Source organism: Ischnura elegans, chromosome 9, assembly GCF_921293095.1.
Source record: "Ischnura elegans chromosome 9, ioIscEleg1.1, whole genome shotgun sequence".
In the NCBI taxonomy this organism is placed as follows: Eukaryota; Metazoa; Arthropoda; class Insecta; order Odonata; family Coenagrionidae; genus Ischnura; species Ischnura elegans.
Window position 1 is genome coordinate 54,050,356 of NC_060254.1, and position 14,482 is coordinate 54,064,837.

The 14,482-nt window shown below is 37.0% G+C and overlaps 1 protein-coding gene across 2 annotated transcripts; it reads right to left on the reverse strand.

The window, feature by feature from the left end:
- Positions 1 to 1,454: 1,454 nt before the first annotated feature.
- Positions 1,455 to 12,821, reverse strand: LOC124165530 (transmembrane protein 11, mitochondrial). Of its 2 annotated transcripts, none has more exons than XM_046542972.1 (5): positions 12,712 to 12,821; positions 12,372 to 12,471; positions 7,216 to 7,427; positions 4,979 to 5,206; positions 1,455 to 2,205 (listed from the first exon to the last, which is right to left on the reverse strand). In XM_046542972.1, exons 2-5 carry the CDS (start codon positions 12,392 to 12,394, stop codon positions 1,814 to 1,816), a joined length of 855 nt encoding a protein of 284 aa, XP_046398928.1. In that variant the 5' UTR covers positions 12,395 to 12,471; positions 12,712 to 12,821; the 3' UTR covers positions 1,455 to 1,813. The 2 variants fall into 2 exon arrangements, with proteins under 2 accessions (XP_046398928.1, XP_046398930.1); XM_046542974.1 differs by having other exon boundaries at positions 12,597 to 12,743.
- Between the last annotated feature and the right edge of the window lie 1,661 nt (positions 12,822 to 14,482).

Here is a 14,482-nt window from a genome sequence, read left to right on the forward strand (position 1 = left end):
CACTATCTTCGCTTTTTCGAATTCGATGTTATGGCCGGCCTCACTCCAAACATGCTCTGCAATGGCTGACAAGTGCAGTTGTTTTTTATCGGTAGCTCTCACATGCTCCTTCATCCTTGTCGCCATTCCTCGGCATGTTTCGCCAACATATGATTTTCCGCAGGAGCATGGCACTGTGTACACGCCTTCGCATAGTGCCTGTGGGATACGATCTTTTGGTCCAGGTACAATGTTTCGTATCTTGGTCACGCAATTGAACCTTGTGACCACGTCATGCTTCCTTAGTATCCTAGCAATACATTCTGACACTCCTGCTATGAATGGAATTGTAAGCCGTGCCGCAGGTTTGGTCGATTCCTCCTCCTCTGTGGCCTGGCGTTCTTCAGATGGTCGTGAGTGCATCTTTTTGACCTTAGCGGCCCTTTTGAGGACCATTTTCCGGTCGTAGCCATTCCTGATTAGTGCTTTGGTCAGGTGCTTCTTCTCTGAATCTAATGATTCGGCGTCGGAAATGGTGAAGGCTCGGTGGAGTAGAGATGTTACCAGCAAAAAATGAAAACTTCTCACCTTCGACCTGAAGACGGAAGCAGGATGGCTTCCGAAACTGTTGTCAACCATAAACGACAGACGCGGCTGGAGAACCCGGAAATTAGCAGTCATCGAGATAAGTAGCATATAATGAGTCGCTTAGCAGTGACTGTCAAATCAGGGAGCAAACTTCTACGATGACTGAATGCAAAAGCTAGTAATTCAAAATGATACATGCCTTGATAATGGTGATAATTACGAAAAAAAAGTAATTACTGCCATTGATCTGTTTGCATACACGATGCTAAACACCACTAACTATAGAGACATTCATTATCTTAACCAAGAAAGTAAAATGTAGAAATTATATGTATCAAAGAAGTAGTCATACAGTGCAATCAAAATCAAGAATTAAAGAATAAATGGAGTTGTCACATTATATTACATGTGTAGTTATGCATTCATTGGCTCAAGTGTCACGGATAATGGCATAAATTTTTTATCAGCTATAATATTCGATTCTGATCTAAACTGGATGACCATTCATAAACAGGACGTATACATCCATCTCGACCAGTCTTTAATGGTGATCAAATAATCAAGTAAAACAGGTGTTATCCTCCTGAAATTTTCAGGGTAAGCAGAATAGACCGTTTGATATTTTCTTTTACCTCTACCTCTTTACAATTATACTGAAAAAATAATGAATGAGTAAAAATGTTAAATTTGAGCGACAGGAAAATGTTAACCACGTTCCACTTTATGCACCCTGAAAGTTTCAAAAAGACAGTGTAAGGAAATAATACAACACCAAAAAAGACGAGTTGAGGAGGAGGTGAACATCCTATGAAAATTCTTGTTCACCTGATTTATGTGCTTCATCTTCCTTTTGGGTAAATGAGGAAAATAATAAAATAAAAACAAAATTAAATTACATTTGACTTTCATTTACAAAGAGAAATCTACGAGTACAACTTCGACAATGGGAAGCAAAAATATAGGTTAAAAGACCTTGGTTTATCAAAGTTACAGAAAACAACATTTTCAAACAAAAGAAAATGATAAAATAGATTGCTAACTCAACTATCAAAATGAAACTGCTGCAATTTTTTGTAAGTGTTGGCAGACGGCCACAGAATCAAAGATGGTTTTAACATAATATACACAAGTTCAAGCCGACAGCAGGAACCAAAGCACCACTGTCAAAGCCTAGGAACCAAGGTGTCTGCCAGCTTCTCACTATAAGATACGGTATGTGCAAGAGTTTCCTGTTTTACCTAGTGTATCACTTGCGTGAGTAGTACAATCGATATGCACAGAGCAGGATAGCACACAGGGCAACAGTTGAGTGCAGGACCTTCCGGCGTGAGTCATCCTTGCGCACCAGGACCACAGGAGAGGTGCTAGTGGGGAAGCGATGCATCGACGACGACGAACTTGACGAGGATGAGGACGACGGGGGTCCATCATGCGGGTGTCGCCCCACCCACCCGGGGGGTGTTGACGACGTGGACAGCAGGTGAAGGGGGAGTATGTTAGCCAGCTGCCGGGGGTCCGTCTCCACCTGGTACTTGCAGCAGGGGTCCGGGCACCACGAGAACATGTACAGACTTGTGCAGAGGGCTGAGCAAATGCAAGATGGAATGTAGAGCACGGGGCGACTGGGCCATAATGTGCCTGCAGGCATAAAAGACAATAGAAGTTTATATTGCATTACATTTTTACAAATAACAATACACACAACATGGGGCATGGGAAGAACTACAATGTTGCGATTCGCAGGCAATATAGCAATCATCGCCAAAACTGAGAGGGATTTGAAGAAGACTCTCATTAATATGGAAAGGACAATGGCCAAGAATCAGCAGAAAATCAGCAAAAAAGATATTAGTGTGCTGCTGAAGACAGAAGACCAAGGCCAACATTGAACTAGTAACATGAAAGCAGGAAGAGAAGATGAGCTTTGCCACCAATGAAGCCTAGAAACCAGTGATAGATGAAGCAAGAGAGAAATCATCAGCAAAATAGGTCAGACAAAAAGGGCATTCTACACATATGGAAGAATCTAAAAGCCAGAGAAAATACAAGCATCAAATTAAGTAATCAATACATCAGATGCTACATATGGCAATGAGGCATTGATGTTGACAGCAGTAGTGATGTAAAGAGTGAAAAAGCATTTGGTGTTACCAACGGATGATGAATATAAAATGGATCAACCAAGTAACAAGAAAATACTAAGAGTGGGAGAAAAGTCTTCTAAAACCCTTAGAAGAAGCCTAGTCATCTCAATAGGCCCTATCATGAGGCATTACGGCCAGTTGGTGCCGAAGGATAAGTGATGGGAAGAAAGGCAAAAGAAGGCCCCATATGAGTTGCATAGGATAAGTTTTTAAGTATGCAAAAGCAAAGAAATGCATAAATGTGAAAAGGTTGGCTAATAGGAGAGTGGTGTGCGGAGCACTACATATTAAGCTAATCATTGGATTGTGATGGTGACGACCTTATGGTGATGAACACAATTACTGACTTCCAAGTCATTACAGCTTAATGCTCAATAGCACGATTGCTTGTAATTTGCCTTCACAAGACCTAATGTTCACAGTTTCCAAGTGTCGCAGGTAGCAAACTCACAATGCTAGCTAACAGAACCTCTACCAGCAACAACTGCCCCTCATGCAATTAAGTGTGATGGACTGCTTGGTGCAGTGTCTGGAATATAGTTTCTGCCATCATACAGCGATTTGACTCATCCTAGCAATCTCAGACAATCCCAGATTTGTGACCACATTGCTACACATCATGCAACATGCAGCCACAGATACAAGGTTTTTTTGGAAACGAGTGCTACTAATGCAATATTTCATAGGCAAAATTGCCCACAATTACACAAGTTATGGCAAAAGTAATCATATTTCTTTATAAAATAGCACCATTTTGAAATAACAGCAGTAAATAAAAGTGAATATGAGAGTTGAAGGGCTTCAATCTTCGCCTTTGGATAAACAAGCATCCACGATAGCGAGCGATTTTGCAGGAATGACGAGCACTTGTTATCTAAACTTCCACTGTATCACCAAAAGATTCAGAAATTTCATCAGTCAATTTCAATATGTATCTTCAGCATATAATTTTTTTTTGTCGTAAAAAATAAACATTTTCTCACATAAAAAGTTATTTAAAAAATAGATGGCATATTAATGCATGGCAAAAGGTTAATTAACAAGTTTTCAAGCATATGCACAAGAAGAAAGTAATGCTTTGTTACGATATTCTTTAAAAGGAGATAATAATTTTTCTTTTCAAATCATTTTTTGAAGTATACTGGGACTAGCCACGGTGATAACTTTTACAGTCACCTGCAATGCACAAATAGTGCGAAAAACCACAGAGGAAAAATCATTCGCCTTGACCAGGATTCGAACCCGGATCCCTCAATTTTCGGTCGAGTCCTTTAGCCAGTTAAGCTACCGAGGTGTCATTCTCCAAATTTCCATTTCTCTGTGGATTTTTCTCACTTTTCAAATCAAATGGTGCACAGAGGCAAACGTTATTAACACAGAGCCACTAAGGCAAAGTAGGCATCTGTGGCCCCAGAGTCTTATGAAAGCCCCATACAAAGCTCGAATCCTTCTTCAATCCTCTCCACCAACTTGTATGTTAGAGTGAAGTCTAATTAGACTTTTCATACCTTCATTTGAGCATAATATTGAAAATTAAACCTTCTAAACAAACAAAATAAATGTGCATGTGGTATCTACTCTTTCCCTGGCTTGTATTGCTGACAGAGCTACATGCTTGTTAATATGCAGACAGTCTATCCACTGTTTGTGCCGACAGAGAGTACAGTAAAAACACCTTTCTACACTATGAAAAAGGGAGAAATCTTTAAAAGAGAAAATCTTTTAAAGAAATCATCGAGATTTTGGAAATTTTATGAATCAAGGTAAAATGGAAATGATTTGTAAATGAGGAATGATTATATTTTTTTATAAAACCATTATGAGAAAAATCCAGCTAATAGGTTTTCCCAGGGCACTGTCATCATTTCGCAGGAAAATGAGCTAAAAATCAATTTTTTTGCAAAACCCCATAATTTCTTGTAGCCATTTGTGTTTTCGTTGTTTAATTTAGTGCCTCAAGGTATCAAGAACGAAATATTATAATATCCTAGTTCTGCTATAACAACTTTTAAAAGATTATAAAAAGCTCTTTTTCTGCATAATTAGATGATAGAAACTTACAGTTATTTTTTTATTTGCATCCAAACTCAGGTACACATAACTTCTGCAAAGACAGCTGACCACCTACCCTTTATTTAGATGGTTGGTGCTCCTGAATATCAAGGAGCAAGTATAATTCAATGCTGTTTCAATAAAAATACTACAATAGAAAAAAATATCCCTTTCACAGAGAGGAAAACAACTTTAAATTGTAATAGGTGTCCCACCTGCAATAAGTGATGCTGCACCAGCAATAACTCCCCCTTTGTGAAGGCAATTGCCGACAGCAATCCATCGGGCTGTTTCATCTCCGAGGCGAGATGGTTCCACAACAATGGCTGGAGCACCAGCTTCTAGTGCCCACTCCAACTCCCTCTCAAAAAATTCATGGGCATGTTCTCCATCGTAAACTTCGCGGACTACAGCTACAGATGTAGGGTTGGGCAGATCATAGCCTAAAACATATTCAATAAAATATAAAGGTTAAAAAAAACTAGGCAAAATAAGTAACCCAAGGCTGTAATTATAATGGTAATGGCAATGAAATTCTGAAGAACGCAAATGGACAGAGTGACTAATGGGCCGGTAGAAACATCAAGTATCAAGTTTGATTGCACAAGGGTTGAGACATGTAACTGATAAAATAGTCATAAAATAAGTACAGTGGAACCTCATTAAAGCGAGTACGGGCTATTGCGAGACCACCACCATTACGAGAGATAGCCGAGGCACCGATAATTGATCCTATTATCAGCTAGTTAAAAACTTAGTTTTTACGAGGCTCTTTCGTGTTCCTGTATAAGTATAACTAATAACTTCAGGCTTTACTTCGTGAAACCTCTCCATATTGGAAGTAAGGAAATAAAACTTTGTAAGGTTCACTGTTATTTAATTATGGGCACGACCCGGGTTTCTTAACTTGGTTACATTCACAATTACAATTACATTACCCCGCTCTTTCAACCAGTCCTTTTCCTTTCCGATAGATGTCCTCACTGTCACTTGTGTACTTTGTGTATAAATGTATTATGCATGCAAGATCAGTCACCTGACGATGTAACCAAGTTACGAAACCCGGGTCGTGCCCATAATTAAATAACAGTGAATCTTACAAAGTTTTATTTCCTTACTTCCTGTATAAGTGTTCACAATTGCTATTGGCTATTATTTGCTCCACCTCCGGTAAAGCGACAATTCGCTATAGCGAGTGTTTATTTGAGCTCCGTGGGGTCTCATTTTATCGAGGTTGCACTGTATATTGAATCATTGAAGACTATGTTCATCATAGCAGATGCCTTTACCAATATATGGTCACTTTGGCATAAATATAAACAGCAATTTTGCTGATTTTTGACCAAATTTTGAAACGAGGGTAATCTTGGAACAAAAGGTATTTACTGACATGTAAAAAATCAAATCTGCAGTATTGACACCGATTGGAAAATTTTGCCAGACATTATGATTCACTCAGAGAATAAAGAGACAAAACAAGGCATACAGGTGGGCAACCTGACCATCTTCAACGATTATTTACAAAAAAAAGCCATATGAAATAGTACTTGCAGCTAAACACAGATGAAAATTTTTAAGTAAATTATGTATGATAATATAAAAAGATATTTCCTATTTGAGCCACACACTAATAACACCTATATTTTCAGTGGAAAATATGTAAATTTATGCTTCATTCTGTTGGATTTATTAATAAAAACAATGTTTAATTATTTTTATTTAAGATTAGTCAAGACTAGTATGTCACAAATGTCGCCCCAGCTTTTGGCTGGTCAGTAGCTAAACAATTAAAGAACTACTGAGCTACTTTGTGGCGTCCGCATAACCATGATAAATACAAATTATTGTGTAGAATTTAGACATATTTTAATAGCGAAACATGATTAGCTAAATTTTACCCAGTTTTCTTGCAATTTTAAACTATTTCTGGTGGAAAAAAATTATATGATACTTGGCAGGAAGGCTCTATCGTAAGGGCCTCATCCCAAAAATGTCATCACAAGGAAAAGGCTGGCTGGATGGCTAAAATAAATTTACTCATTCTGGGTGTGATCGCTCAAAAAAACTCTTAGCAAAAAGGACTGCGAAGAAGTCTTGGGTGACATTTCGGAAGTGCAGGTATCTATTTACCCACAAATCAACTCAAAGGACTCACCCTTTATTTTTCACACTTATAATTTAGAACTCGCAGCACTGAAACCAACATTTAATTTTCAAGTTTCCTGACTTTTTATGGATTTCTAGTCCATATTTTATGAATTTCCTAGACTTTATAACAATGGCAAAGCAGTCATATATATAAAAGTTTATGAAAAAATACATACCTTTCAAAGAAAATAAACTAAGTAAATAATGTTAACATTTGGAAACACCATCATAAGGCACAATGGTCATTTTTGAAACAAAGAAACATTAAGAACTCGATTTGTTTAATGGCTCACAAATTAAGTACCTGTCCTCTCTCTTCCTTTTCCTTTTTTCCGTTGAACCTTTCGTTTTGAGGCCCTCTCTGGAGGCACAGTGGGAGTCGACTGTTGACTTTGTGTTCTTATCCCATAATTCTCATCTTCATTGTCTCCAGACTCTGGTATATTCAATGGGATAGACTCATTCAATCCTGAAGCAATACCCTCACTGTCAGCATCTTCTGCCTCCACGTCCGTGCTGAAGAAAAAAAAACTTCATGGTCATATCACAGCACAGAGTTTGCAGTTATAAGAATAACATTTTGAGCTCACAAGACAAAACCATAAAAAATCCAGGCAATCATAGTTAATTGGGTTTATTGTGCAAAAAGAAAGATTTTTCAACCAATTTGAGATTAAATTCATTTAATGAAAACTTCAAACCTATCACAGTTACACCTATAAGAAATATTTGTGGCAGTGAACTGAAGAAGCTAGGAATCAATAAGTGCATTGCAGCTATGTCCATGGACCAAAAAGCATAAGAGAGGTGCAACTTTACACTAGTCAGACCATATCCTGAATATGTGAAAAGAATATAGGATATGGATCATAAAGCTTTGGTCTATGTACGGAGTGAAATACAAGTGAAGCAATTCGCCACATACACGAACAGTTGTTACACAGCTTTTACTCAGACTAGAAGGGGAGCCTCTACAGACTCAAAGGTTATCTATCGGCTCAAATTGCTTATGCAATTAACAGATATCTGACAGAATAATATGGAAAATATCTTTTAAGACCAATACAATCTTTCCAACAGAAATAATAAAATACAAGATATATTTATCAAAATATGTGTTTATAGGAATTCATTTTTTCAACGGAACAATAAAAGGCTTTAATACATTTATGCCTAGCGTTCCATTTTTCAAACACCTGACACCACCATGTATGTTAATGGGTCATTATCCCATAATCTTTCAAAATTATGTCCATGGAATGCCATAAAAAAAACCAAAACTATTAAATAAAAACTAACCTGGCTTATTATTTTATGCACCCTTTTACTAATTTTAGTGAAAAATTAGCAAAGAAAAAAATTATATTCCCCAAATATAATGTCAACAGACTATGATTCGTCATGTCCGTGGAGAGTCCCAAATAGATATTTGAAGTGGTGTTTATTGCATTAACAACCTTCACTAAATAAGTAATTATAAAACATATCATTAAGCAAGTTACAGCAATATAAACATTCGAAAATAGTCATTTTGGATTGCTTTTATTTCATAGTATTTATTATTAAATAATAAATCATTTGTCCTACCCAAAAAAGCAATGTCCGCAGACACACAGGGAAAAGGGTAATTATTCATAGGAGATAGCGGCAGCCCTGAACAACTAGCGTGTAGAGAAGGAGAGTGTCAGCTATATTGGGTTGTTTGAGTTTAAACTTGATTTAGTGAATGTTTTACTGCCGGAAGAAAAATTTTAGTTCAGCTTTTTGAATGAGCCAAGATCATCAGTCATGTCCATGGAGAAGTAAAAATAAGTAAAAGTAAAATCTTTTACTGACTACAATTGAGATGCTATAAGATGCAAGTTCAATGCAGTAAGGAAAGTGTCCTAACTTATCGCCAGTCCCAACTATAACTTGATGCAAAGGATATTGTCATGTCCGTGGACATCCTATTAGTGGACATTATGTTCGTGAACTCTGCAAATCCATGGACATGACACATGGTAACTGACATGATGATACACTATGATTAGTTACAGAAAGTCCAATGGCAAATAAGACAAACTTTTTCTCATGAGTTAACACCAGGAATATGGCATCGTTACTTCAGTTATTTTTGCTTTGCAGGGCCACTCATAAATAAGCATTATGGAACATATTGTTAATTGTTCAAAAACTTTGTACCAAGCATTATACTCCTTAATGAACTTGGTTCAGAGTCCCATCGAGCAGTGAGCACAGAGAGAGAAGAATGCTCAGACCAACATTCACAAACCGATGCGACCAGTCGCAGATCCAGGATAGGGGGGTTAAAATTCCAGCAGTAGAGGGGGTCGGAAAAAGTTACCATTCTATCTAGTGTAACTTGGATACCCAAGAGGGGGGGCTATGGCCCCCCTCATAGATCCGCCACTGACTGCGACCCTATAGGGGCACATTTGGTCCAAATGAATGTAAAAAGCAGTATTGTATGTAATTGGCATGGTTGACAGTGTTGTGACTTTTCTATCACCTAGTGAAACACTTAATCCTTTGCTGCAGGTCAGTTGTTCTTAACAAAACAGAAAAAGAAGTTACAAGTCACTTAACCAAATTTTATCGAGACTGACAATAAATGTAATGGAGAGACGATGAATAAATTGATAGATAAAAAAACTTGATACTTGGAAAGATATGGCACTCAAGCCCACTGTTGCTTTGCTGTGAATAGGTATAGCAAAATGTTTGGAAAGTACATGAAGAAAGCAAGGTGAAGGAAGCGGATCTTCTTAAATTTCTTCTTCATGGGGTCAATGATTACATCAAGACCTGCGATATTACTTCCGAGCCAGACAGGAAAGAAAGATAATCTCTAAGACACAATGTTGGTTCACAACACCACCCCTAAGTCCTCAAACTTTTTCAGGTGATTTTAATCCCAAATAATAAATCATATATAAAACAAGAAAAACAAGATTGCTTTGCCCAACGCCTCAAAATAACACTCAAAAATGAAAAATTTAATAAATCCTCATATAATGAGTTTTCACCTAACTAAAACTCTAATTAGAGAGTTAATTAATGTCTTAATCAAATTGATGGGTTTTCAAAATTGAGAAAGTTATGGTGGTGGATATCCTTCGTGTTTCATTTTTGGAACACCTTATAATAAACACTTGGTGAAAGATAATGGTTTCTTTCTCATAGTTTTTGCACATATTAATACCTACTACATATATGTAAAAATCATGGTAATTTTAACTTTCTTCAAACCTTCAGCATAAGTGGGTTCATAGGTGGATTTAAAGGGAGTGCACAGGGGTACGTCCCTCCGCCCCCCAAATGCTAAAAATATATATAATATTCATCATAAGATTATCATTACATTAGCCTTGTTTCATTTAATATGGAGCCTCAATCACTTAATTTCATACAAATAACTTTCATATTCAAATAAACAATATTTCGTACAATAATTTTTGTAAGTTTTAAATCTCAAACATTAGAAGACTGTTTGCCTGTCAGACCCATGACCCCCTTGATCTGCCCTAGAGTGGGTCACCATAAACAATTTATTTATTGAAATTAAGGCCGGTGGAAATAAATAAGTGTGGAATGCATAAAGAGGAATTTCTTCCTTTATGGACATTTCTTGTCATAATCTCCTCATGACTCAGTCACCGAAACGAAAAATGTTATTCCTCATATATTTTCAGGTTTTTGCATTGAGATGAGCATGTAGGCCTGGTTACACGGTACATTAATACATACAAGTTAATGTACGTTTGCGTGAATGATTTTGGTGGAGCAGAATGGAACATGTACGAATGCATGAACCAAATTAGAACAGGTTCTATTTTCAGTGCATACATTCGCACAAGTTGGGTAGTTACAAGGTGCATTTTGGCGTTCATACATTTAGACATTATCCCATATCTGTTAACGTATCATTTAACCGTGTAGCCAGGCCTTATGAGCAGGAGCAAGATAGTGTTGGAAAAAAATTTTGCCTTCACCTACAACAACTACAAAAAAAATTGCCTCAAATGAGCATCAATTCAGCCAAATTAAAATATGTATTAATCTCTACAGTTAAAAACTTCAAACAGTCAACATTTTATTAATTGATTACATACTTTCATACCCACTCATGAGCACACTTAGGTGGCAATGTGAAACGGAAAGCCAACACCTCAAAAACAAATACCAACCATAAATTTAATTCCAGTGTGCTTGCTATGACAGGCAACCCTCATTGCACTAAAACGTAGGATGTGGCAGTACTCCCTTGGGAGAACCCAATAAATATCCAGGCTACATCCATGCATCTGTACATCACTTATACCACCTATTTGAGCCTAAATGTGATCTAATGAATTAAGGGTCGATTAATTAACAACTGGAGAGACACCCCAAGCAATAACATAAAGAGCAAGGCTTCAATATGCACTCAAAAAATAAGTTACTTCAAAAGAAAAATTAGAAAAAATGAAGAATTTTCCAATAGGACATCCTCATAGGGTGCGTGACTTTCTGATTGAAAATGATGTACCATTGTTCAAAGGCCAAAATATTTTAAGAACATTTCAATGCTAAACTACTGTCAGTGAAAATATTGTTCCATAATAATGCAGACACTATAGGAAGTACAGTGGGATCTCTGACTCAATAACCACTTGCAGCTTATGTAACTTCATACCATCAGATGCAAAAAAGACAAAAGTCCGCGAGGATTACGTCACAAGAAGGGTACCCAAGAATTGATCTCGAAAAATTTATCCACAACGAGGGTACTATCCATATACAATGAAGCATAATTACTTAGGAACTTAAACAACTAACGTCTGTAAGCGCGGTGACCCACGAGGTTTGATTCGTAACGCCAATAAACGAGGGAAGTTGGGGAATAAGAAAATGAGTATCATACGGTAGAATCGTCAACGAAATTGTAAAACCCAGGAAATTTCCTGGAAGGAAAGAGGATGGGCCCTCCGCAGCCCAAACGTGAACCCTGAACCGACCAAGTATGTATGCCATACGAATGCAACGATTATCAATATAAGCAGCGCAGATTAAACAAGATTTTCTGAAATTTATGGACAGAAAATAAGTGGCAAAACGGGTATAACATCCCAGTACATGGTGATACGGCATTCCCACATGACGAATGCAACCACACACAGGCAATTATTTTCATCGGAAGAATTCCCACTAGGTGTTCACTGATTGATGCCACATTACACTGATAATAACAAATACACTAGCATGTATGTCATTGAATGTTATCATCAGTCACACTAACGGCAGTGACATAGACAAATTTGGAAACGGAAAAAACAACGCACTCGGAACCTGGTAAAGTGAAGCAGTCAAGCTTCCCCAAGGGCACCAAAATATTAGGTCATTAATGAACAATAATGACAGTATGCATGACAATGTTATAACGGCGAAGCCAAAAATGACAAGAATTGGTCTCTTCACCTGTCTTTTTGGCCTTCCTCCATGTTTGATGATCGAGATCATAAGGTACCACCTCAGAATTTTATCACTTCATGGATTTTAACAGGATTCATGTATATACCTGGAGCAGAAAAAGACAAATTTGATATCGAAAACTTATATGTTCAAGGATTACTACCACCTTCTAAAAAGAATGAAAATTACGATGAGAGACAAAGAAAAGCCGAATGTCCTTGCCAGACTTACATCGCGGGAAAAAATTAAATTAGCGGTAACTTCAGTTACTACATAAGGAAGTGAGATTGAAAACTTTAGCGGCATCTATTTTAAGAAAACTAATACCAAAAGTAGTTTATTTTACCGTAATGAGCCTAGGACTTGAAGTAGTGGTGAGCGGAATGAGATGTCCAATTCGGTGGTGCGCAGACACACATTCAATTGTTAACCGAAAAAAATGAATGGGAAGTTCAAATTTTCTATTATTTGATTTGTCAAGTTTTATTTGGATTAATTCGTAAGTGGCAACCTCTATAAATGGTTTACGTGTATCGCCTATATTAAAACATTGAAAGCTTTAATTTATTTATGCCAACCCTCAAGAATGGTCATGATTTCACGGTTTCCCTCGGCTATGTATTTCCCGTTAGTTTCAGATTAATAAATTTCAAAACCCTAATCGATCGTGTATTCAAGGATATTCTAAAAATCATCAAACCATTCTATCCGGTAGACATGGAATAGACGATGAATTAAGATATCTGCGCTTATGGCCCAGGAAAATTTTATTACTATGCGGTGAAACATGAGGTGGTTGACTCAAAGTAGTTAAATGGCGGTACTAACAAGTACTCATGGGCGATGATGCTCATGGTTAGCAGATGAATACCTACCCTTGTGGCTACTACCATTGGTTCTCTCTAATGGTGACACTGTTGTTGAAAGGATAAGGAACATAACCTTCCAGCATCCACAAAGAGACAACATATATATGATTTCCATGCACCCAAGCTTCTTCGTTAAGTATCCTTAGAATACATATATATGTGCGTAAATTTCAGTATTTCCGCTTGGCTCTAACTTCTCAGTTTTCTGCTTTAACATAATTTCATATTTGAGCTTTTATTTTGACCACGTTCATTAGTGCTGTCAAAACAAAGCTGTATTATGAGCACCAATTGGTTGCACTCAATCTAACTGTCAGAGACTTGACTCTCCAGACCACAGGAACCTTCAGCCCAGAATCTTGAACATTTATCATGTATTTTGTTATTATTAATAGCATAATAAGTATCAGAAGACTTTCTTTTTGTCATTTGAAACACCTCTCTACTACTTTTTTGTAGGCCTCTTGGTGTTGTTTAGTTAATGTATGCTAATGTTTGGAAGGAGTAAAGTGCAAGCTTTCATTGTCACTCAGTCAAACACCATTAGCATATTTCAATAGGTTACATACCTAGGTTGATATATGCATGTTTCTAACACTCGTACTTTTGGGGCTTAAAAATAAACGTAACTTCCGGCACAATCTAAATACATTAATTTCCATTGAAATGTGAGAAATAAGAGGATATTATCCAATTCTCTCCATTATAACGCAACTGTCAGCCCAGCTCACCTCTCGGTGGTCCTCTATGCCCTCTGGACTAAATATTGCGAAATTGTGTAAACCAGATTTAACAGCTATAATGATACTTCCAAGACAGCTCATTCGATATTAAAATGAAATACATAAAATTGAGGCTCATTTATTTCTGTGCTTATTGATAGAATCCAAAAATTTTTGATGCCAACAATAATTTCATTGAGTGCTCAAAAACTGTGTTTATCTTGCTGCAAATAGCACCCCATTTATGGCTTATTAGTAACAAAGCATATTGTGATTTAGTTTCTTTCCGTACATAATTGGTTAAGGCTTTCACATAACTCATGCAAAAATTCATTGATCAAAGTAATGTAATTATTTCATTTGTTGATACAAATTCATAATATAAAAAACCATATTATTTTCCATCCTGCCCACCCAAAGTAATAACCATTTGGAATGCTTCCTTACTCTCAAGCTCACCAAGAAGTAGCCAATATTCCCTAACTAATAGCAAAAAATTCTAAGTAATGAAGCATGGTTTAATAAA